This window comes from Schistocerca americana, chromosome 6, assembly GCF_021461395.2.
Source record: "Schistocerca americana isolate TAMUIC-IGC-003095 chromosome 6, iqSchAmer2.1, whole genome shotgun sequence".
NCBI lineage: Eukaryota > Metazoa > Arthropoda > Insecta > Orthoptera > Acrididae > Schistocerca > Schistocerca americana.
Genome location: NC_060124.1, coordinates 9,845,675 through 9,871,044, shown reverse-complemented (window position 1 = coordinate 9,871,044; position 25,370 = coordinate 9,845,675). Strand labels below are relative to the sequence as shown.

General features: G+C 40.8%; 1 protein-coding gene across 9 annotated transcripts in view; it reads left to right on the top strand.

Annotated features, from left to right (window-relative positions):
* The first annotated feature begins 5,614 nt into the window (after window positions 1–5,614).
* The window catches only part of LOC124619295 (ral GTPase-activating protein subunit beta), a 370,359-nt gene continuing 350,603 nt past the window's right edge, over window positions 5,615–25,370 (top strand). For all 9 annotated transcript variants that reach the window (XM_047145577.1, XM_047145575.1, XM_047145576.1 and 6 more), the window contains exon 1: window positions 5,615–5,899. In XM_047145577.1, coding sequence (XP_047001533.1) covers window positions 5,858–5,899 — 42 coding nt within the window. In that variant the 5' untranslated portion in view covers window positions 5,615–5,857. The remainder of the gene's footprint in view (window positions 5,900–25,370) is intronic.

Below are 25,370 nucleotides of genomic sequence, written 5' to 3'. Positions count from 1 at the left end.
CAGTCTAATGAGTACACAGTATGGTTTGAGAGTAAATCAGAGAAAGACGAAGGTAATGAGAAGTAGTAGAAATGAGAACAGCCAGAAACTTAACATCAGGATTGATGGTCACGAAGTCAATGAAGTTAAGGAATTCTGCTACCTAGGCAGTAAAATAACCAATGACGAACAGAGCAAGGAGGACATCAAAAGCAGACTCGCTATGGCAAAAAAGGCATTTCTGGCCAAGAGAAGTCTACTAATATCAAATACCAGCCTTAATTTGAGGAAGAAATTTCTGAGGATGTACGTCTGGCGTACAGCATTGTATGGTAGTGAAACATGGACTGTGGGAAAACCGGAACAGAAGAGGATCGAAGCATTCGAGATGTGGTGCTATAGACGAATGTTGAAAATTAGGTGGACTGATAAGGTAAGGAATGAGGAGGTTCTACGCAGAATCGGAGAGGAAAGGAATATGTGGAAAACACTGATAAGGAGAAGGGACAGGATGATAGGACATCTGCTAAGACATGAGGGAATGACTTCCATGGTACTAGAGGGAGCTGTAGAGGGCAAAAACTGTAGAGGAAGACAGAGATTGGAATACGTCAAGCAAATAATTGAGGACGTAGGTTGCAAGTGCTACTCTGAGATGAAGAGGTTAGCACAGGAAAGGAATTCATGGCGGGCCACATCAAACTAGTGAGTAGACTGATGACCAAAAAAAAAAAAGCCGTAGTAGCTTTTGCTGGTGCGCCGGCATGCTGCTGAGCCAAGTCGGGGGGGTGGGGGTGATTGCGTCACCGACTCGTTAGACGCTTAGCGGGCAGTGCGGCATAATGTTTTCGAATTTTTTCAAACTGTTGCATCCTTCAGCCCCCGGTTCGTGATGTACGCTCCCCAGTTGCTAATGTCAGGGATCACACTTTATTAATAATTATAGTACAAATTAATATCTCCAGTTACAGTTACATTTTCAGCAAATACACCAAGACCTTTCATCCATACATGAATTTTTTCATCATTGCTAACTTTTCTACGGGAGTGTGTATACAGCGTAAATGGCATGTTACTGTAAACATAGCTAGGTCTACTTTGAGTCTTTGGATCAATACCACAATGCCACGTCTTGTAAGTGATGACATCTCTATCAGTGAAATATTCCAGTCCAGGAAGGGAGGCGTTTTCACAACGAATGATGGCTAGTGTGAACCAACCACTATGGGGTCTCAAGGATGCAACAGTTTGAAAAAAATTGAAAACATTGTGCCGCACTGCCTGCTGAGCCCCTAGTAAGTCGGTGACGCAACCCGCCTGACTTGGCTTGGCGCCATGCCAGCGCACCTGCAGAAGCGCGCTGCTATTATGGTTACAGTGCGCATATAGGATAAGCTATTCCGGCTGGTGCCTGAAGAGTCTAAGTCCGTTATCAGCGCGTTACATAATCAAGGTCACTCGTCTGCTACATAAGCGGGCAGTGCACGTCAGCGGAACCATTCCGCTGTGAGCTCTACCTGCAAGAGCACAGAAGAATGTCTTGAGGCTGCTAAGTGCACTACTTTCACCATTACTCTTCACTGTAGTGATAGATGATGATATAATGAGCACAGTAACACAAGTAATTTGTGAAGGAAAGATGAAAGTTATGGTGTTGCAGATCTGATGATTTGGGGAATTGGATGTATGGGAACGAACAGTACAAGAATATGGGATGAAATTTAGTATAAGTAAGAGTGAGATGAAGGAGAGAGGAACAATTGGAATAACAGTTGGTGGGGAACGATTGAGGAGAGTGGAGAGTTTCAAGTACCTAGGAAGCCAGATACAGAAAGATGGAGAAAAACGACAGAGTAATAAACGAGCATGGCAGAAAAGCAGAAGCATTACGGAAGAGTGCCAGAAGCCTGATATGGAGCAAGGATGTACCCCAAATCTGTAAAAATGTTCTATACCGGTCATACTATGTCCTGATTGTAACATATACATCTGAACCCGGGTTATGAAAGGAAGAGAGAAAAGAAAGTACAAGCCAGTGAAATGGAATTCTTGAGGAACAGTATTGGAGTGACAAAGATAGACAGATTAAGAAATGAGAGGATAAGAGATTTAACGAAGGTGAAACCATTACAGGAGGAGATAGTGAAATCAAGGCTGAGATGGTATGGATGTGTTAAGCGATTGGAGGAGAAGAGAATACCCAAGAGGATACATGAAACTGGAGGGAAAGAGACCAAGGGGGAGACCAAGAGCTAGATGGCTGAAAGGAGTGTAGGAATGTGTCCAGAAGAAAGGGGAAGACTGGATCAAGGTGAAGATGGAGAGATGGTGGTAAGACAGAAAACGATGGACAGGCTTATGTTCCAAACAGACCCAGCCAGAGGCTGGAAACTGTAAGATGATGATGATGATGATGAAGAATTACTTTAGACGCAGAAATTTCTATAAATGTACTTGATATCTTTCGTTTTTTTATATCCAGTCAGAAAGAAAATAAACAGAATGTCACAATATTTTATTAGTCAGTGCACAGAAAACTCTCAGCTAACAGTTATTTATTCTCCTACTGGTTTGTATCCCAAATTATCAGCCCACTTACTTGTAAGATATGGATAAAAGTTACCTGCTTGCCTTTTGCGAGTATGATGTAATGTGTGGGCTAATGAAAAACCATAGAAGATTACTATCGTGTCATTTGTCATCGTCAAGGAAAAATTCGTATATATTTAGTGTTTTCTGAATATGGATGATAAAAATCACACTAGTGTTCGATACTAGGTGTGCATTGATCACTAGTAATTCGTTTCTCTGTCCTGCAGTCTTTGACACTACATTAAATCTTCCTGAACTCCTTTGGCCTGCTCTCGCGCATAGATACCATTCAATAACACATCATAAGACAGAAATCAGTGTCATCACCATTTCAAAAACTGTTTTGTACTTTTTGGTATCTTTCACTCCCAGTAATGTATGGTCTGAAACTCAGCGAATAGTAAGCTAGACGCTATCATACTTTTTCAATAGAAGATTTTTAAATCAAGAGCACATGCTTGGCAAATTCAGTGGAAAAATACCTCCAAAGTAACATGAAGGACATGTATAATGTGGGAGAAATCATAATACACTTTACATTCATATGAAATCTAACCATACCATATACATAACGTGAAACTAGAAAAACATGTGTACTCCTGTAATTAATATGCAGGTATATAATGGAAGAGATGACGCATTTATCTGTGTATGTCCATGTAAGTATGTATCGAGATATACTACAATGTGAATTATGTAATGAAAATTGCCAATTTATAAATATGTAGAAAATTATATGTATTACACTAAAAGTGCACGTACATGTATAACTTTAATTGACAAAGCCAACTGCAAGGCAAAGTTGATGATAGGATAATAAATAGACGTCTAAATAGCATCATTTCACAGTGATTGTTATGAATTATGAAAAAATAAATGATTTGTTAAGAAGCTAAAATCCCACACTATCCCGTTGGGAAAGAAAATCAGATGTTTAAACCGAATACTTTCTTTAGAATGGATTGAGAAACGCTACACACCGTTACACGTTTTTTAATAGGGAAGTAAAACTTGTGACGAGAAAACGAGTTCAGGAAACGATGTGGCGTAGTATTATGTACTATCAAGTGGCGTAAAGGCGTTACAATCGGAAAATCGGTTTTACCCTTCTTCAAGCAGTCGGCCAATTGTCCAGTGTGAACCATGGAGGTAGAATAAGGGGAGATGGCGCTACAGACTTACGCTGTACGTTGTTTTGAAGCCAGTGGGTGGGGCCTGCCGCCATCTTGGATCCCCCAAAACATTAGCAGACAAGTGTTTACAATTCTTTCGTGTTCGTTATTTCTGTCGTGTGCACGCGATATTTATTTTATATAGTAAATGTTACACTGTTTTAGTGAACAACACAGCATAATGAATGCAACTTCAATCGTTTTTCTGGTCTTAAATGCATATTCGATGCAGTAATACGACACCAAAATATGAAGCTTCTGGCCTCAGTACTGTAATTCCTTTTTGTTTATACAACGAATAACCGAGAAGAGAAGTATGTGCTGTGAAAAGCGTGCTTTCATAATCCATTTCTGTTCTCTTTCATTGTGTGTGTGCCGATAATTGATAAAGCCAGAACTCCAAAACAATGATTGATAGTTTACAAGCACCGATTTGTATTCGTTGCATTTTCAAATGTTCAGGTTTGCAAGAAACTTGCCTTATTTCCTTTGGTGTCCCATACATGTATGCAGGGACGATATAAACAAGCCAGCTGTCATGTCAACAAAGTGAAAGGTTCGTTAAATTACGAAGGAAAAGAACGGAATTTAAGATTGTCAGGCCCATCGTAGTTTACACATCTACTTTGTTTTTAAATTGTACCTACCAAGTTACATTCAGTGTGGCAAATAACAGCAATTTACAGGTTAACACGACAACACAGTGATTAATATAATGATCTAAGTAGCCTGGACATTGATAGGGAACTTTGCTTTAACACATATGTAAACCTTAAGTACTCATAATTTAACCACTGTAACATGTGTTCCACAGATTTTACTGAAGATTTAATTAACTACATGAAGTTACACTACTTTTATATTAAATTATCCCATTTTAAAACATTAGTCTACATTTCCAGGATATTTATTTGCCAGGACTTTTCAGTTACTTGGGAATAACCAAACAATGAAAACCAAGTGTGTTGCTCACCTCCAGAGAGTTCTTCGCATTGGACTGATAGGAAATCTAAAGTCAAATCACAGAAATAAAACCATACTGTATTACTTCACAGTGCATCAGAATTTCAAGTATATATAAGAAAATAGCGATTAAATAAGACCACTTAGGGATGAAATGTGATTTGTTTAAACTTTAGACTACAATCAGAACGATTAGTACACCAGTAAGCGACGCAAGCCGGCATTTTTTATCAAAACACTTCATGACTACACGAAATCAAACTACCAGAAGCGAATGTTTTGGGGTAGCTAACATGGCGGATCTTGACTTGGGTCGGCTTCAAGTTTGTGACGTCATGACAACTCCTCTTATTTTTACCTCCATGGTGTGAACACTCAGGTGTGACTGTGATCACTGGTGCGCACATGTTGAGAAAGAGATATACACTTCCATGCTTCGCTCTGCTTGTGTGTGAGGCAAGCACAGACACACGGCGAAAAGGTCCAAGGCGCATAGGTCTAAGTGTACCTTCACCTGTTTGACTGCCTTTATTCTGTTTCTTCATCCACTGCTTTCAAGCAAATAACGGGATCGTTCATTCATAACACCGCGCTGATCACCTGTCCAATCCTCGTAAAAACATACGTATGGAGTCCTTGTTCTTGTATATTTTTGAGCTATTTATTTTAATTGTATTGCGATGAAAAATCCTATATCATTGTGAGACGTTTCCTGGATGAACAAATAACTAAATAAAAATAAATATTCTATCTGTGCTTATACTGGCTATGAACGAGCACATTTTTCGTCGTTCAAAATAATGAATTGAGCGCTTGTTGTAATTAAAAGCGGCGCCAGCTATCATGTCTTTCTGAAGATCTTTGCAGTGGAGTTATAGGTTTTTATTTTCAAGTGGATGGGTACAAGCTTTGGATGTACGATTGTTTTGCAGACTTCGACTCCTGTCAAATTTAGAGTTTATGTTTTAAAACCTGGGTGATGTAGTGACACACGGAATTGCTGAAGCACGTATTGTGGACGATGGACGTCATTCAACACAGTTCATACCTCGTGCCTTTAACAATGTTTACTAAGTAAAAAGTTAACATCAACACAAGGAAATAAATATTTATTCAGTTTCAGCTACATACTTCAGCATAAACATTTCCATATGAATTTAGGTGTCTTCAATCGAGTTAACTATAATATCAAGGTACGTTAATATCGTTAAGTACTAAAAACAAGGCTGTCTTATGCTGGTGCCATGAATAAACATAATATTCAAGCCCAAACTTATATAAATTTTCCAGTTGGTTGTTTTGTTTATTTATATTTGACTGTTTACATCGTTTATCTACAGAAATCGTCCTGTGGGTAATACATTTCAGATCTGTTATTCATTCATTATGCTTTCCTTCATTTACACTAATCGTGGTTCCAAGAATGGGTCTAGTGCAGCAGGGGATACAACCCGTCGGCTTTGGACAAGGACGTCACAAGCCGCCAGAGAGCAGTTTACCATTTTCGCTTTTGCTGTTATGTTTCAGTTTAGTTTTTTTACTGATTGCTTAATAAAATGGATCTGTTTAATCTATCTCGTGAGATTTTTTTTTAAAAAAGTCAAAAAACACTTATCAGCCACTGAAGGGAGCTACAACACTAAGAAGAATCGCTTCTCGATTGGCCACTTGTGACGTCATTGTCCAAAGCCGACGGGTTGTATCCCCTGCTGCACTAGTCCCCCAAGAATCCTATTGTCAACAATACTTGTCCGATATTGTATGTTAAGCGATATCTGTATCTGATACAATTACTAATAAGACTTACTCATTTGCAGTAGCAGGCTTTTCTGTTTTTAATTGATCCATCAATCACAAATCTGCTAACCATAACCAGATGTAGGGAGGTATTCTAGAAAACTTGGTTCTAGTAGGTTACTGGAAGTAAATTGTTTTAGCAGCTGTTTATTCGGTTTATGCTATTCATTTGGAACAGATCATTTTGTAGATACAGAAAATTATGTATATTCTGTAGGCATGTTTGTTATTGTTGACTTATTTGCCATATGTCATTATCTGTTGTACACTGATGTGACCAAAGTCATGGTATACCTTCTAACACTGTGTCGGACCTCCTTTTGCCTGGCACAGTGCAGCAACTTAACATGGTATGGACTCAACATGTCACTGGAACTCCTGCATAAATACTGCGCCATGCTGCCGCTGTAGCTGTCGAGAGTTGTGAAAGTGTTGTCAGATCAGGATTTTGGGCATGATCTGACCTTCCGATTATGTCCCATAAGTGAACTGGGTGGTAAATCATTAACTCAAATTTTCTAGAATGTGCTTCAAACCATGATTATGGTGCAGCGACATGGCACATTGTCATCCATAAAACTGCCATTGTTATGTGGGAACTATGATGTCCACAAATGGCTGCAAATAATCGCCAGGCACTGAACATAACAATTTCTAGTTAATGATTAATTCAGGTGGACTAGTGGACCCATCCATTCCATGTAAACCGGCTTGTACAACTATGGAGGCCACCACCAGCTTGGAGAGTGCCTTGTTGACAATGGTTTCGTGTCGGCCCCCGGAAACTGAATGGTAGACGTGACAGATTGTCAATCCTCTGGGCCCATTTTCGATTCCCGGCTGGGTTGGGGAATTTTCTCCACCCAGGGACTGGGTGTTGTGCTGTCCTTGTCATCATCCTCATCGACTGCAGGTCGCCAAAGTGGCATCAGATTGAAAGGCCAGCACCCGGTGATTGGTCTGCCTGATGGGGGGCCCTAGCCATACGATTGAATAAATAAATAAATAAATGGTTTCATGGTGTCTGTGTCACAGTCAGTTCTTACCAACTGAAACCAGGACTCAGCTGACCAGGCTGTAGTTTTCCAGTCATTTAGGGTCCAACTGATATGGTCACAAGTCCAGGAGAGGTGCTGCAGGTGGTGTCATGCTGTTAGTAAAGTCACTAATGTCCTTCATCTGCGGCCATAGCGCATTACCACAAAATTTAGCCGAGTTGTAATAACAGATTTGTTCATCCTATGTCCCACATTGATTTCCGTAATTATTGCGTGCAGGGTTGCTTGTCTGTTAGCACTGACAACTGTATGCAAATACGACTGCTCTTGGTCATTAAGTGAAGGCCGCTGGCCACTGGGTAGTCTGTAGTGAGAGATAATGCCTGAAATTTGATATTCTCAGCACAGTCTTGACCCTGTAGATCTCTGAATATTGAATTCCCTACTGATTTCCAAAAGGGAAAGAACAGAACGTAGCAATAATACCTTTCTTTTGTTTTACATACCTTTTTGAAATTTAGGTTGTGGTTACAGCATTGTATCTAGTATACTGTAGTTTAGGATGAAAGGCAACAATTTGGTTGTGACTTGGTGAAACCAACAATGTTGTTGTTGTTGTTGCTGTGGTCTTCAGTCCAAAGACTGGTTTGATGCAACTCTCTGTGCTACTCTATCCTGTGCAAGCCTCTTCATCTCCGAGTAACTACTGCAACGTACATCCTTCTGAATATGCTTACTGTATTAATCGGTTGGCCTCCCTCTATGATTTGTACCCCTGACGCTTCCCTCCAGTGCTAAATTTGTGATTTCTTGATGCCTGAAAATTTGTCCTGGCAACCAATCCCTTCTTCTAGTTAAGTTGTGCCACAAATTCATCTTCTCCCCAATTCTATTCAGTACCTCCTCATTAGTTAAGTGATCTACCCATCTAATGTTGATCATTCTTCTGTAGCACCACATTTCAAAAGCTTCTATTCTCTTCTTGTTTAAGCTGTTTATCGTCGTGTTTCACTTTCATACAAGGCTACACTCCATATAAATACTTTCAGATAGGACCTCCTAACACTTAAATCTGTACCCGATGTTAAAAAATTTCTCTTCTTCAAACACGCTTTTCTTGCCATTGGTGATCTACATTTTATATCTTCCCTACTTCGATCATCATCATTATCTTGCTTCCCAGATGATTAAACTCATCTACTTCTTTAAGCGTCTCATTTCCTAACGTAATTCCCTCAGCATCACCTCATTTAAGTCGACTATGTTCCATTATCCTCATTTTGCTTTTGTTGATGTTCATCTTGTATCCTCTTTTCAAGACACCGTCTGTTCTGCTCAGCTGCTCTTCCAGATCCTTTGCTGTCTCTGACAAGATTACAATGTCGTCGGCAAACCACAAAGTTTTTATTTCTTCTCCGTAGATTTTTAATTTCTACTCGAAATTTTTCTTTTGTTTCCTTTACTGCTTGCTCAATATACAGACTGAATAACATCGGGGATAGGCTACAACTGTGTCTCACTACCTTCTCTATCACTGCTTCCCTTCCATGCCCCTCAACTCTTGTAACTGCCATCTGGTTTCTGTACAAATTGTATGTAGCCTTTCACTCCCTGTATTTTACCCCTGCCATCTTCAGGATATGAAAGAGAGAGTTTCAATCAACATTGTCGAAAGCTTTCTCTAAGCCTACAAATGCTGGAAATGTAGGTTTGCCTTCCCTTAATCTATCTTCTAAGATAAATCATGGGGTCCGTATTGCCTCGTGTGTCCTATATTTCTACGGAATCCAAACTGATCTTCTCCGAGGTCAGCTTCTACAAGTTTTTCCATTCGTCTGTAACATGTTACTATTTTGCAACTGTGATTTATTAAACTGATAGTTCAGTCATTTTCTCATCTGTTAGCACTTGCTTTCTTAGGAATTGGAATTATTATATTCTTCTTGAAGTCTGAGGGTATTTCACCTGCCTCATACATTTTGCTCACCAGATGGAAGAGTTTTGTCATGGCTGGCTCTCCCAAGGCTATCAGTAGCTCTAACGGAATGTTGTCTACACCCAGGGCCTTGTTTCAACTTAAGTCTTTCACATTCTTCATGCATTATCTCCCTTCCCATCTGCATCTACATACTTTTTCATTTCCATAATATTGCTCTCAAGTTCATCTCCTTGTATAGACCCTCTATGTACTCCTTCCTACTTTTCTCTTTTCCCTTCTCTGCTTAGAGCTGGTTTTCCATCTGAGCTCATGGTATTCATACAAGTTCTCTTTACTCCAAAGGTCTCTTTAATTTTCCTTTAGACAGCATCCATCTTACCCCTAGTGATATATGCTTCTACATCCTTACATTTGTCCACCAGCCATTCCTGCTTAGCAATTTTGTACTTAACTATCGATCTCACTTTTTAAATGTTTGTATTCCCTTTCACCTGTCTCAATTATTGCATTTTTATATTTTCTTCTTTCATTGATTAAATTCAATATCTCTTGTGTTACCCAATGATTTCTACCTACTTGATCCTCTTCTACATTCATTATTGCATCTCCCAAAGCTACCCATTCTTCTTATAATGTCTTCCTTTCCCCTATTCTAGTCAATAGTTCACTAATTCTCCCTCTGAAACCCTCTATAACCTCTGGTTCTTTCAGTTTATCCACATCCAATCTTCTTAGAATCTTGCCTTTTTACAGTTTTTTCTATTTTAATCTGCACTTCATAATCAATAAACTGTAGTCAGGGCCCACATTTGCCCCTGGAGATGTCTTACTGTTTAAAACCTGGTTCCAAAATCTCTGTCTTATCATTATACAATCAATATGAAACTTTCCAGTGTCTCCAGGTGTCTTGCACATATGCAACCTTGTTTCATGATTCTTAAACCAAGTGTTAGTTATTATTAAACTACAATCTGTGCTTATTTCTACCTGGCGACTTCCTCTTTCTTTCCTTTACCCCAGTCCATATTCACCTACTACGTTTCCTTCTCTTCCTTTTCCTACTATCAAATTCTGGTCCCCCATGACTATTAAATTTTTGCCTCCCTTAACCATATAAATCATTTCTTTTATCTCATCATGTATTTCCTCAATCTCCTCCTCATCTGCGGAGCTAGTTGGCAGATAAACTTGTACTACTGTGGTGGGTGTGGACTTCATGTAAATCGTGGGTGCAGTAATGTGTTCACTATGCTGTTCATAGTAGATTATCTGAGTTCCTATTTTTTTTTACTCCTGCATTACCTCTATTATTTGAGTTTGTATTTATAACCTAACAGGAAATCCTGCTTCTCGTGCCGCCAAACTTCACTAATTCCCACTGTATCTAACTTTAACCTGTCCATTCTCTTTTTTAAATTTTGTGAACTACTTGCCCAATTAAGGAATCTGACATACCACGCTTCGATCCATAGAATGCCAGTTTTGTTCCTCCTGATAACGACGTCCCCCTGAGTACACCCAACCTACAGATCCAAATGGGGACTATTTTACCTCTGGAATATTTTACCCAAGAGGATGCCATCATCATTTAGCCATACAGTAGAGCTGCAAGCCCTCAGGAAAAATTATGGCTGTAGTTCCCCTGCTTTCAGCCATTTGCAGCACCAGCACAGCAAGGCTGTTTTGGTTAATGTTACAAGGCCAGATCAGTCAATCATCCAGATTGTTGCCCCTGCAACTACTGAAAGGGCTGCTGCCCTTCTTCAGAAACCACACATTTGCCTGGCCTCTCAACAGATAACTCTCCGTTGTGGTTGCACCAACAATACAGCTATCTGTATCGCAGAGGCACGCAAGACTCCCCCCCCCCCTCCCCCCAACAGCAAGGTTCATGGTTCATTGGGAGGTGGGACCAACAATATAAATATAAAATCTTGATTATGGTGGAATACTGATCTGTTGAGTAGCTAGAGGCATAGGCTAGCCTCATAGGCAACAGACACATGCGCGCGTGCACGCACACACACACACACACACACACACACACACACACACACACACAAGCAAAATGCATTAACAACATAATTATAAATTTATATATATCATTGCTTTGTACACCACTTTAGAATATCTTAGAAAAAATTCTCATTTGGAGAACTCCAGCTTTTCAAAAATGATGTCATAATCTGGACAATATAAAATCATAGTATGGACTCAGCATTAGCGTTGTTTCACATAGGACTGTGATTGTGAAAATACTTCTTCAAGCTAAGACTTTGTGAACTTGTAAATGTGGAAATGTTATTAAACAAAGAGATAGAGGGGCTGGCCAGTACTTACCTCAGCTCAGTACAGCCGATAGATACACATAAAACAGAACTGAAAATTTACATTCCTAGCTTTCGGAACAAATGTTCCTTCATCGGGGAGGAGAGAGGGGAAAGAAAGGGAGGGAAAGGAGATTCAGTTACTCACAACCCAGGTTATGAAGCAACAGGGAAAGGAAAATAGGGACGGTAGCAAGGATGGAGGCATGGTTGTTCGAGGGAAGCCAAAGATGTTCTACTGTTAAGTACTGTGCCAGCTTCAAACCAAAGAGGATGCATACATAAGTAAAGAGGTATATAGTATAAAGATAAACACAACTATGTAGGATGAAAAGATGCGTGAATGGCTAAAGAGGAAAGGGAAAGAGGAGAAGACTGAAGAGTGAATGGGAGTGAGGTTGTTTAACGTAGGTTCAGTCCAGGGAGGTTTGACCTGTTACTTAATCATTGTACCCATACCACACACCCACATCTGTCAGTCACTTGTCACAATGGTTGTCATCAATGACCCTAGCAACCCCAAATTCAGTAAATTCTTAAATGTCGTAGCCTGACACTAAGTAAGGCAAGTTGCCGGTGTGTGTGTTTGCTTCCAATTGGTTGAGTTATTGAAATCATCTGATGTTTCAAAGAGTGTCATTCCCATCATTGTCACCTCAGGGACTTCTTCTGCTGGCAGGGGTTGCACTTCAATTAGTGAGGACAGTGGTACAACCTCCAGGGGAACCTCATAGTTATCGCCTATATTGTAGGTCATACCCATACCTCACCACAACTCGAGGAGAGGAAATTTGGTGGGTAGTATGTTGAATTCTTGGGGGTTGTGGTCAAGACATGGGGCAGCTCTGAGAGACATAGTTATGTGCAATCACAGTCTCGGGTGGTTGCTTGGGTCCTCATGACATCATATTGAGCACATAAGAGCAAGCAACTTCCTCAGTTGGAGCTAATCACACTGTCACAGGAGGTGCTTTTGTTTGACTACTGCATAAAATGAACAATGCTACATATGATCTGTGATGAATCCTTAATTTCACATAGCTATATGACTGTATATGAGAGCCCAGACTAGCGAGCCCATAATTTGTGTTGCTTGAAAATTGGGCTCACTGATTAAGGTGTAGGAGATCAAAAAGAGTACCTCTCTTTGGGATTATGGTACTATCCTTTGGGTTTGACCCCTGATATCATCAAGGTGGTGGACATTAATTTTAAACTGATGCAATATGGCAACCGTGATGCCACACTTTACACACAAGAACAGACACAAGTAATATAAAAAAAATTTAATTGCAGAAATAACATGAAGCTAATCTGACAACTAGAGGAATTATGGGGTTTCAGTTGGAGACAAACTAAATATATGACAATCCTAATAATGAAGTCATAACAAAACAAATACACATGAATCAAGCAAACAAATTCCTCAACAGCGACAAAACACCAATAAAAGTACCTTAGGAAACTGGTATTTGAATTTTACTCGAGTTATGTTGCTTAAAGAAAGTCCACGATAACACCTGGTACTGGAAATACAAGATGTCCCAGGAGGAATTGTCAGTATTCAGGCATATGACAGGAATGATTATTAGAAGCAAAAAGGTCTAGCAAATATGGGCTGTAAAATGCATACCGTAACAGCTCTGAGCAGTTGTTCATCTTCGCTGCTTGAAACACATCTCTTGTACTGAGCAAGTGCTCATAGCTTGGAAGGTATGCATTTTAGAGCCCCTATTTACTAGAATTTGTTTCTTGTTTTGATCCATACTACCTCCTCCCAAAATATAGAAAGCAAAGAGCTTGCAGTAGAAGAGATTTCTTTCATAGTATCGAAGAAGTGCTCATACCTCTTAAGACATGCATTATAGAGCCTGTGTTCACTAGACTTTCTTGCTTTGAGTGATGATTGCTGTTATATCCCTGAATATTGACCCTTCCTCCCGGGACACCGTGTATAGCTCAAAAGAGATCCACTATGCCACATAACGGTACACAGCTTGACAGAGCCAGTATCAAACCCTCCACCTGACCTATACAGCTAAAATGAAGTCGGTGCAGCCCACACCATCGAAGCTCACTCGTATCTAATATCGAAAATGTAACCTCCTTAATGTAGATAAAACAAACTCCACATATCTTCCAGTCACAGTCCAAATAATTACCCACAGTGAACAACACAACATGAGAATACACACTACAGTGATCAACCAAGTGGAGCTGACAGTACCTAGGTTGTCCTCCCCCCCTCCCCCCCCCCCTCCTGCCACCACCCAACACACACACACACACACACACACACACACACACACACACACACACACACACACACAGAGAGAGAGAGAGAGAGAGAGAGAGAGAGAGAGAGAGAGAGAGAGAGAACAAAAACCATAAATGCCAGCCATTCTTCCCAACACAATTACGGTGCTGTCATCTGTCTCATGCGTGACAGCTAAAAAATACATCATCAACACAATTTCTCGAATGGCCACCATAGAATTTTCGAACCAGAAACCACACGTGTCTTGTTGACAATGCCACATATACTGATCCCTGGTCTGAGATGCAGTAGCTCCACAAAAGTGACCGAACAACTGTAGGAATTTAATCATATTCATCATGTCATCTGCCATTGCTACATGCACTGTCCTACTCCTGAACTTCATTGTCATACCCATAGCTGACAAAAAACAAAACATAAAATTAAATCTCCGGCCGTAAAGAGCACACTGCATTAGTACGAGGGTTATTCCAAAAGTAAGGTCCGATTGATTGCCAAATTGAAACCACAGTGAACATCAGAAATGTTTTACTTGTAACAATTAGCTACACCTTTCAGCTACTTCTCTACGTAGTCGCCGTTCTGACTTAGACTTTTGTCATAGCGTTGTACCAACTTTTCAATAGCCTCATCATAGAAGGCAGCCGCCAGTGCTTTCCGCCAATTCTCCACGCTGGCCTACACCTCGTTGTCTGTGTCAAAATGTTGTCTTCAAAGACAGCGGTTCATGTGACCAGAGATGCGGCTGAGAATTGTCGTGAAGACGAAACAGCACGACAGTTATGTAATGTTGGCTGCATAGCTTCAGGCGAAATTTCTCACCAGGCCCTCGTACTTGGCGGCAGACACTATTTTCTAGACATCTTTACGCACTCACTGCGAGCTCAGAAATGAGAAGAGCGACGTGATGCTAACTGGGGTTATACTAGAGACACTACCCAACACATCTGTGCAAAGCTTTATCGGATTTTCATAGTCGTTTCCATTTCGCGACCGATCGGACCTTACTTTTGGAATAACCCTCGTAATTCCAAACCCAAAAATCGTGCGACCACTACGGTTGCAAGTTCAAATCCTGCCTCGGGCATGGATGTGTGTGATGTCCTTAGGTTAGTTACGTTTAAGTAGTTCTAAGTCTTGGGGACTGATGACCTCAGAAGTTAAGTCCCATAGTGCTCAGAGCCATTTGAACCAAACCCAAAAACTAATCTATTCCCGTAACTGCCAGCATTAAAATAACTGACTAACAAACTGCCACAACACTTCCAATATTATTCTTACAAATAGCACAAAAGCAGTATAGTGGATCACTATCACCCACAAACAATCTAGAAACATAATAATCCAACACCAGAGAAACCGATTGAGGTGGCGCAGTGGTTAGACACTGGACTCGCATTCGGGAGGACGACGGTTCAATCCGGCGTCCGGCCACCGTGATTTAGGTTTTCCGTGATTTCCCTAAATCACTCCAGGCAAATGCTGGCATGGTTCCTCTGGAAGGGCACGGCCGACTTCCTTCCACATCCTTCCCTAATCCGATGAGACCGATGACCACGCTGTCTGGTCTCCTTCCCCAAAACAACCAACCAACCAACCAACACCAGAGAATGCCTTGCATACTCCAACACACCCCCTGGAAACATAAACCATTTCAAATATGCTGTGTCACTGTGTTGCCTCACAGCACAGTTACTTGGGGAATCAAAGCAGATGGATGGTACTGCAAACTTTAATTGACCCCCATGCATCATCACTACTGGCCACAGCTGTGTACAGGAGTCAATCTGTATGATACGAGAAAATAGGTCTGACTTTCCTCAGAGGTCACTGTCATCATTAGTTTGTCCATTTGTGCCTTGATCGTATTGATCAACATCTATCTTCAGAGTTTAGTGCAGAATAAAACTGAGTGCTGGTCAGATATGACATACCGTTCCTTTGGCAGAAAGAACAAATCTCAACTGATCTGAAATGTAGACTGTTGTTGGATACAGTGATGTGTAGCGCCCATCAGTCGTGAAGATCATCACTATTGCACAGATTGTAAGTGCTCATGTCATTGACAACACCTGGGCAATGTATGGGAAATTACTGAGGGTGTCTATGATAAGCAACCAGATAGCCTCTTTCAAAGACCCTCAAAGTCAATGTACTGAGCGAGGTGACACAGTGGTTATCACACTGGATGCGCATTTGGGAGGATGATGGTCAAAAACCATGTCCAGCCATCCAGATTTAGGTTTTCCGTGATTTTCCTAAATTGCTTCAGGCTACTACTGGATGGTTCCTTTGAAAGCGTACAGCCGATTTCCTTCCCTATCCGTGATTCAATCCAAGCTTGTGCTCCATCTGTAATGACCTTGATATTGATGGGACGTTGAACCCTGTCTTTCTTTCTTTCCTTCTTCCTTCAAAGTCTATGTATGCATGGTCCCGTGGATAATTGTGTGAAAACCAGTGGAAGAAATTTTGCATTGGATGCGACTGGTTTTATGCATGCTTGGTAGACTCAGACCAGAAGTTTGACTTCCACATCAATACTCAACCAAAATATGTAACACCTTGACAATGCATACATCGTAGATGTGTGTCAATGTTTCTCATGACATAGTCTGAGGATGAGAGGCTGCAACATAGTTTAGATCAGAACTCGACGCTTTGACTCTCCTGTGGTCAGTAAAACTATACCCTGATTAATGTTGAATTGGGTGTATCGAGACATAGTTCCATTTCAGTAGTGTAGGGAAGGCATACACAGGAGAAGATATAGACTCAGATCACAATATAGTAGTGATGAAGAGTAGGCTGAAGTTTGAAGACATTAGTCAGGAGGAATTAATATGCAAAGAAGTGGGATATGGAAGTACTAAGGAATGACGAGATACCCTTGAAGTTCTCTAAGGCTATAAATGCAGCAGTAAGCGATAGTCCAATAGGCAGTGCAGTTGAAGAGGAATGGACATCTCTAAAAAGGGCAGTCACAGAAGCTGGAGAGAAAAACGTAGGTACAAAGAAGATAACTGTAAAGAAAGAAGAAATAGTTCAGCTGATTGATGAAAGAAGGAAGTACAAAAATGTTCAGGGAAATTTAGGAATACAGAAATGCAAGTTGTTGAGGAATGAAATAAATAGGAAGTGCAGGGAAACCAAGGTGAAATGGCTGTGTGAAAAATGTGAAGAAATCGAAAAAGAAATGATTGTCGGAAGAACAGATTCAGCATACAGGAAAGTCAAAACAACCTTCAGTGACATTAAAAGCAAGGATGGTAACATTAAGAGTGCAACAGGAATTCCACTGTTAAATGCAGAGGAGAGAGCGGATAGGTGGAAAGAATGCATTGAAAGCCTCTATGAGGGGGAACATTTGTCTGATGTGATAGAAGAAGAAACAGGAGTCAAGGAGAATTTAAAAGAGCTCTGGAGGACTTAAGATCAAATAAGGCAGAAGGGATCGATAACATGCCATCAGAATTAATAAAATCATTGGGGGAAGTGGCAATGAAACGACTTTTCACATTAGTGTTTTGAGTGTATGAGTCTGATGACATACCATCTGACTTTGGTAAAATATCATCCACAAAATTCTGAAGACTGCAAGGGCTGACAAGGGCAAGAATTATCGCACAGTCAGCTTAACAGCTTATGCATCCAAATTGCTGACAAGAATAATATACAGAAGAATGGAAAAGAAAATTGAGGATGCACTAGATGATGATAGGTTTGGCTTTAGAAAAGGTAAAAGCACAAGAGAGGCAGTTCTGACATTGCGGTTGATAATGGAAGCACAACTAAAGAAAAATCAAGACACGTTCGTAGTATATGTTGACCTGGAAAAAGCATTTGAGAGTGTAAAATGGTGCAAGATGTTTGAAATTCTGGGAAAAATAGTGGAAAGCTATAGGGAGAGAGGGGTAATATACAATATGTGTAAGACCACAGAGGGATTAATAAGAGTGGCCGACCAAGAACAAAGTGCTCAGATTAAAAAGGGTGTAAGACAGGAATGTAGTCTCTCACCCCTACTATTCAATCTGTGTGTCCAAAAACAATGATGGAAATAAAAGAAAGGTTTAGGAGTGGAATTAAAATTCAAAGTGAAAGGATATCAGTGATATGATTCGCTGATGACATTGCTGTCCTGAGTGAAAGTGAAGAAGAATTACATGACCTGCTGAATGGAATGGACAATCCAATGAGTATAGAATATGGATTGAGAGTAAATCAAATAAAGTAATGAGAAGTAGCAAAAATGAGGACAGCGAGAAACTTAACATCAGGATTGATGGTCACGAAGTAGATGAAGGTAAGGAATTGTGCTACCTAGGCAGTAAAATAACCAATGACGGACGGAGTAAGGAGGCCATCAAAAGCAGATTAGCAATGGCAAAAAGGGCATTCTTGGCCAAGAGAAGTCTACTAGTATCAAACATAGGGCTTAACTTGAGGAAGAAATTTCTGAGGATGTACATCTGGAGTACAGCATTGTATGGTGGTGAAACATGGACTGTGGGAAAACCAGAACAGAAGAGAGTCGAAGTGTTTGAGATGTGGTGCTACAGACAAATGTTGAAAATTAGATGGTCTGATAAGGTAAGGAATGAGGTTTCCATGCTGAATCGGAGAGGAAAGGAATATGTGGAAAACACTGATAAGGAGAAGGGACAGGATGATAGGACATCTGCTAAGACAGGAGGGAATGACTTCCATGGTACTAGAGGGAGCTATAGAGGGCAAAAAATGTAGAGGAAGACAGAGATTGGAATACATTCAGCAAATAATTGAGGATGTAGGTTGCAAGTGCTACTCTGAGATGAAGAGGTTGGTGGCATAGGAGAGGAATTCGTGGTGGGCTGCATCAAACTATTCAGAAGACTAATGACCCCAAAAACAAGGGGGGAGGGGGGCAGTTGCTCTGATCAGCCTTTGGCACGCTATCCAGTGGACTGTGTGATCCTGATGTGTAAATCTAGCCACTTCCTGGACTGTGACGTATTTTTTCATTGTGTCCCTAATAATTTCATTGAGATGGAAATAAAGCCTCTCTTGTTTACCTCACTCATAATTAGAAGCCATTGGTATATGCTTCGGGTCACTGACATGTTGAACAATGGAATGGTAGTGTGTCTTATAATTGCAGTTGTTCAGAAACAGTGTCCATCACTGTAATCATTTGCTAAGGGGCCAAAGAATTCAATTAGTGGCTTGTGGGCCATGATAAGATGGAACTTTCTTCTGTGTAGGAAGACGTGGAATTTCTTGGTATCATAATAAAATAAGCAGTGCTGCTTTTAATGTTTTAGGCTTATAAGCAGCTGACTGTGCCGTGCCATCATGTGACTTATGTGACAGCATGGTGTCTCTCTGTGTGAAGCATCTATTGCCAGGTGTAAACTGTATGCATGATATAAATGTGATCTGACTGAGAGTAGACTTAAAACACGTTTTTAGCTTTAATAATACTTCTTTACTCATGGCATACCAGTGACATTAGATGCCCCTTTTGTGAAGATAGTTGAGATGGTGATATATTTCCGAAGAGTTCAGTACAGATTTGCTGAAATAATTTGCTGTATGCAACTGGAGCTTCTTCAAATCTTTGTGTGCAGGGAGATTGTCATTTGCTTTGATGTGCTTGTTCACCACATGATCAAGATACTGATGTTGCATTTGAGAAAAAGTTATATTTATTTAATTTGTATTTGATCCCACTACTTCTAATTTTATGTGTTTTTAAGTTGTTGAAGAGTTGCTCTTGTGTAGACTCAATGACTTTTATGTCATCTAGATAAATTTGCGACATATGTTCCTCCATGCATAAACTTCTACAAGTAGTTTTGAAATATTTTGCAACCACAAGGGGTAATATTTTATACTGATGCAGCCTGAAATGTATATTGTTGACTGTAAAATTCTTTGATTTTACATCTAAGAATAAATGCAGGTAAGCATCTGCTAAATCATCAGAGAATAGAACTGGCCCACCGATAACTTAGCAAGTAGCTCTTACGCTCATACAGTCATATAATCATCTACATTAAATTAAGTGTCGATAGGTTTTTTTTAAGCATCACAGCTCTGTAGTGTACTGTTAGACTTCTTAGTTACAACCATCGATGTCACCCATCGACTAACTGCGGCTGTTATCACATCCCATGATGCTTGTAAACAATAGTGTTCCCCTTTAATTACTTCCTCCGTAGCAAAAGGCATATGTCCGTCCCAGAAAAAAAGAAGAATGGCATGAAGTGTTAACTGTGTTGTGCTCCAGAGTTTTGTGTGCGACCCATTTAGTTTTAGAGAAATCACAATGCTCCTCACATAAAGTGTCCAAATCATTTAAACATAATACTGTTAGAGTTTATTGTTAACTATACTATGATTAATGCTACTGCAACTACTATCTACTACTACTTGAATTTCTGTCTACACCACATAGCGTTCGAGGATGTGCACAATTTTTGCTTGAGTCAGTGTTGACAAGGAGTTTCTAATTACATTCCTAATTGCCTTTCTTGAACTTTTCTATGATGGGAACAATGGGATCTGTAGATAATTAGATTGCCGTTTCATCATTTGATTTCAGGGAATAACATTTCGTAGGATGTACTTTAGCCGTATGAAAGTCAACACCAGATGCACATTGTGTGGGTGATGCTCTTTCAAATGACAGGGCTGTGTGATGAACCTTGCTTAAAATAGTGTCAGAGTTTCTCAGAGCGTTAGCCTAAACTTCTTGCTGAGTAGCGACATGCACACTGCTCCAGACATTTCAGAGTTTGGATTACGTGTCATTACTTCCCTAACTCTTCTGCATAAATAAGGATATCTTACCCTACAGTACTTTTCTCTATATATTACGCTACTATGTGTACTAAGTTTGGTTGAAATTTCACCATGCAATCCAGAGTTATTATAGCATGTAACATGTCATCATAATCCCCTACATCCCCCCTCCCCCTTCCTCCACCATTACCACCGTGTCTAGGAGTGCTAATGATGTCCTGGTTCCACCGTATTTCTGTGTATTTCATATTTGTACACACCTTGGTTGAAAGGGTATTGTGTTCCAGAGTTACACTTTACGTATGATATCTTCTTATTCCCAACCCGACCTCGGGGTTAAATGACCTTGAGTTTGCGACTAATTGCCCCAAAAATGTCAAAAATGATAGATTTGGCACTAACATAGTTCATTCCTGACTTTTTTTAACACTCTTTACACCCCACATACTCCTAACAGTGCTAGTAATGTGTTACCACATCACTTCCATGAAATCCAGATAAGGGAACTTGCTATATGGTGCATCTTCACATCTCACCAACCTTTGGACTTAAACTCTATTAACCAAAGCCCCCCTTCCATTTAGTAGATTTCCATTATTTAATCAATTTTGCACTATGTTTCTTGTAATTGCCTTTTCATCTTAATCTTTTCTTCCCCCACTCCCACCTTTTCGCTTATTCTTTTTTGTTTTCCTCTGTCTCCTTTCCTCCTTCATCTCTTCTTAATTGTCCTATTCAATCCATGTCTCATATAGCTTTTTGTTATTCCATCATTATATATCTCACTGTCCTAATGGAAGGAGTGAAAGTAAGAACTGAACTGTATGGTTGATTGGGTCCATAAAGATGACAGAAACGTTTCTAAGTATTCACAGGATGTCCTCCTTCAGAGATAACTAGTATACAATTCACATACCAGTGCAGTAGCACAGTGCAGTCTACATAAATATCTGCTTCTAAATACATACTCCTCACACACCATATGGTGTTAGCAGAGGGTACACTGTACCACTGCTAATCATTTCCTTTCCTCTTTGACTTGAAAGTAGACTGAGGGAAGAAAGACTTTCTATATGCCTCTGTAATAGCCCTTATTTCTCATCTCTTGCCTTCATGGTCCTTACGTGAAATGTACGTTGGTGGAGTAGACAGCTACAGTCAGCATCAGATGCTGATTCTCTAAGCTTTCTCAATAATCTGCAAAACAAACTTCATCTTCCCTCAATGGATTCCCATGAGTTCACAAAGACTTTCCATAATACTCACATGTTGAGTGAAGCTGCTGGTAACAAATCTAGGAGCCCGCCTCAGAATTTCTTCATTGTCTTCCTTTGATCTGACATGTTAGGAATACCAAACACTCAAGCAGTACCCAAGAATGGGTCACACTATTCTTCCAATGTAGTCTCCTTTACAAGTGAACCAAAGTTGATCATTTGCCTTCCCTACTACTGTTCGTATGTGCTTACTTCATTTCATTTGGCTTTGCAGCATTATGCTTAGATATTTAATCGACATGACTGTATTGAGCAATTCATCTCTAGTGCTGTAATCGAACATTGCAGTAATGTTTTTCTTACTCATCTGCCATTAACTTGCAGTTCTCTACATTTAGAGCAAACTGCCATTTCACACACCAACTAGAAATTTTGTCTACCAAGTTGTCTTGTACCCTCCAACAGTCATGTAATGACAAAACCTTCCCATAAAACTCTGTTCCACTCCCTCTATTCACACCTCCTACTGCCCGCCCCCCCTCCCCACCCCCCTCAACTCTATAGTCTAAAAGCTTCGGCCTGTCCCATGACTTTTGGCATGTGTTGCTTTCAGTTCTCCAAGGTTATCAGGATGCTACTGTCATTTACATTGATGACTCTAAAATCATGGACAGGGCAGGATTTGCTTTTAAATCTGCTATGCTCAGGATCATCAGCATTGCTGGGAACATGTAGTGTCTGTATGGCAGAGCGTACAGCCATTAACAGAGCTCTACATTTTATTAAACAAATCTCCCTTGGCTGTGTTTTAATGTACAGTGACTCAGTAATTAGTCTCCAGGCCATCAGTCACGGTTACTCGTTGTCATGACTTTCTCTCTGACCTTAGTCCACAGTGCCCACTCAGTTGTCCCCCTCTGGGTATTAGGTCATGTGGGTGTCACAGGGAATGAATCAGCTGACCGTTTGGCTAAAGAAATGATTGCTCATCCCACACTTGATTTGATGATCCCAGGTTCTGATTTGCGGGTGAATATATGGTCTCCTGCTCACTTGGAGATGGAGCAACATATGGTGGAGTACTGCCCCTTCTAATAAACTCTGCACCATTAGAGAGTCCGCTGCTGCATGGCAGTCCTCCTTCCACTCCTCCTGGAAGGAATCCTTCATCCTGTGTCATCTACGCATTGATCATACTAGACTAATCAAAGTTTTATTTTGTGTAATGAGCCATGTCAACACTATGATTGAGGAACCTTGTAGATACCTGCTCTTATCCTGGTGTGCTGCCCACCACTCCTGGCCTTCCACACTAAATATGGTCTTCTGAATTCTTTGCCTTTGATATTAGTGGATGATTCATGAACAGCTGAACTGTTTCTCCATTTTCTCTGCGAATGTGGTTTATCTTCTGAGATATGAAGTTTTAACCATCTTCGTGTTGGGTGATTGGGTTTGGCTCATTTCCTGCTTCTTGCTGGGTCTGGGGGCTCCTTGATCTTACGGTCTTTGTCAGCTGCCTCTTCCGTCTCTCTTTTACTCTGTTTTAATTGCTTTTAAGTGAGATTTGCCTCTTGTTCTGTTGCATCTTTTTTCCATTTTAGGGGTAGCACTCTGTTGAATAGTGGGTACCCTGTAACACTGTAACGCATCTGTGGTGGGACTGCTTCCATCAGCTGTTGAGCACTGGCTTAACCAAGCTGTTGCCTTATTTATCTCTCTCATCCTTTTTTACACATTGATGGTAATAACATTTTTAGCCTTCTCACCTTTTCTGTTCTGAATCTCCTGACTAGAATGCATTCTTTGTTCTTTAACTGTCTTTCCCGTTAATCAGGTTGGAAGGGGTTGGATGCTTGTGGGGCTTCTGTCACCATGGATGAGCCCTTGGAGATCCCTTGTCTGCTCTGACCTACATATTGGCCCAATCTATGTACTTCTTCAAAAATGGTTTCTCAGCTCTGGCAACAGTATTGGCTTTAATGCCCCAATTTTACCACTCCTACGTACATTCGTCATCAGAATACATTCCTGGCAGATGTCGCTAACTCCAGATGAACAATTCCTGGATGAGGAACTGATAACCATGCTTTTCATCTCATAATTCCCAATGGCAGCGTGCTCTAAATGTAGAAATGTGTTAGTTAATGGTTGATGAGTAGGAAAAAAACCTTTAATGCTATAATACACCATTAGTAGTGTACTGTTTGGCATGGTCACATCAATTAAATATCCAGACGTAATGTTGCAAAGCTATATGAAATGCAACAAGCACCTAATAATGGTAGTAGGAAAGGTGAATGATAGACTTTGGTTTATTGGGAGAATTTTAGTAAACTGTGGCTCTTTATTAAAGGAAACCTCATATAGAGCACTGGTGCAACTCATTCTTGAGTACTGTTTGAATGTTTGGGATCCCCACCAGGTCAAATTAAAAGTAGTCATCGAAGCAATTCAGTGGTGGGCTGCTAGATTTGTTACCTGTAGGTTCGATCTACATGCAAGTATTACAGAGATGCTTTGTGAAGTTCGGTGGGAATCTCTGAAGGAAAGACAATGTTCTTTTTGCAAGACATTATTGGAGAAATTTAGAGGACCAGCATTTGAAGCTGACTGCAGAACAATTCTACTGTTACCAACATACGTTTTGCATAAGGACTCTTAAGATAAGGTGAGAGAAATTAGGGCTCGTATGGAGGCATATTGACAGTCACTTTTTCCCCCGCTCTTTTTGCGACTGGAACAGAAAATGAAATGACATGACTAATATTGGGCCCCCAGGGGCTCAGCATTCATTTGCTGAGTACGGGCTTGGCGACCCCGGGGACCTGAGCTGGGGACTGGTCGGCGCCGCCAGTCTCCTGTCACCGTAATCCCCAGACATGCTTCAGCGACCACCGTATGGCGTGGCGGTGGAATGTTGTGTGCTGCGGGGAATGGTAATCTTGGCTTGACCGCCTGGATTGCGAGGAAGGCCAACCTATATAAAAACCCCTCAATCTTCCGGTGTGCTCCGCGCCTATGAGATGCATGGCTGTTGAGGTGGAACAGTCGCAAGCGGGCAACCTCTGGGGCACCTGCTGCACCCCAGTTGTATCAGGCTTACTCAGGCACGCGGGGCTCTGTCTGAGCGGACCTTTCGTTCCCTAGCTGCTCGTGGGACCGCAATGGACCCTTCGACCTCTACATTTCCCCCTACCAGTGGCTTGGGTGGGCCACTGGTAGAAAAACACACCCCATCGAAGAAGCGACTTCGTGCTGCGAGTCCTCCAGCGCCTAGTGTTGATCGAGATTTATCAGACTGTCGTAACAGAGCACATGC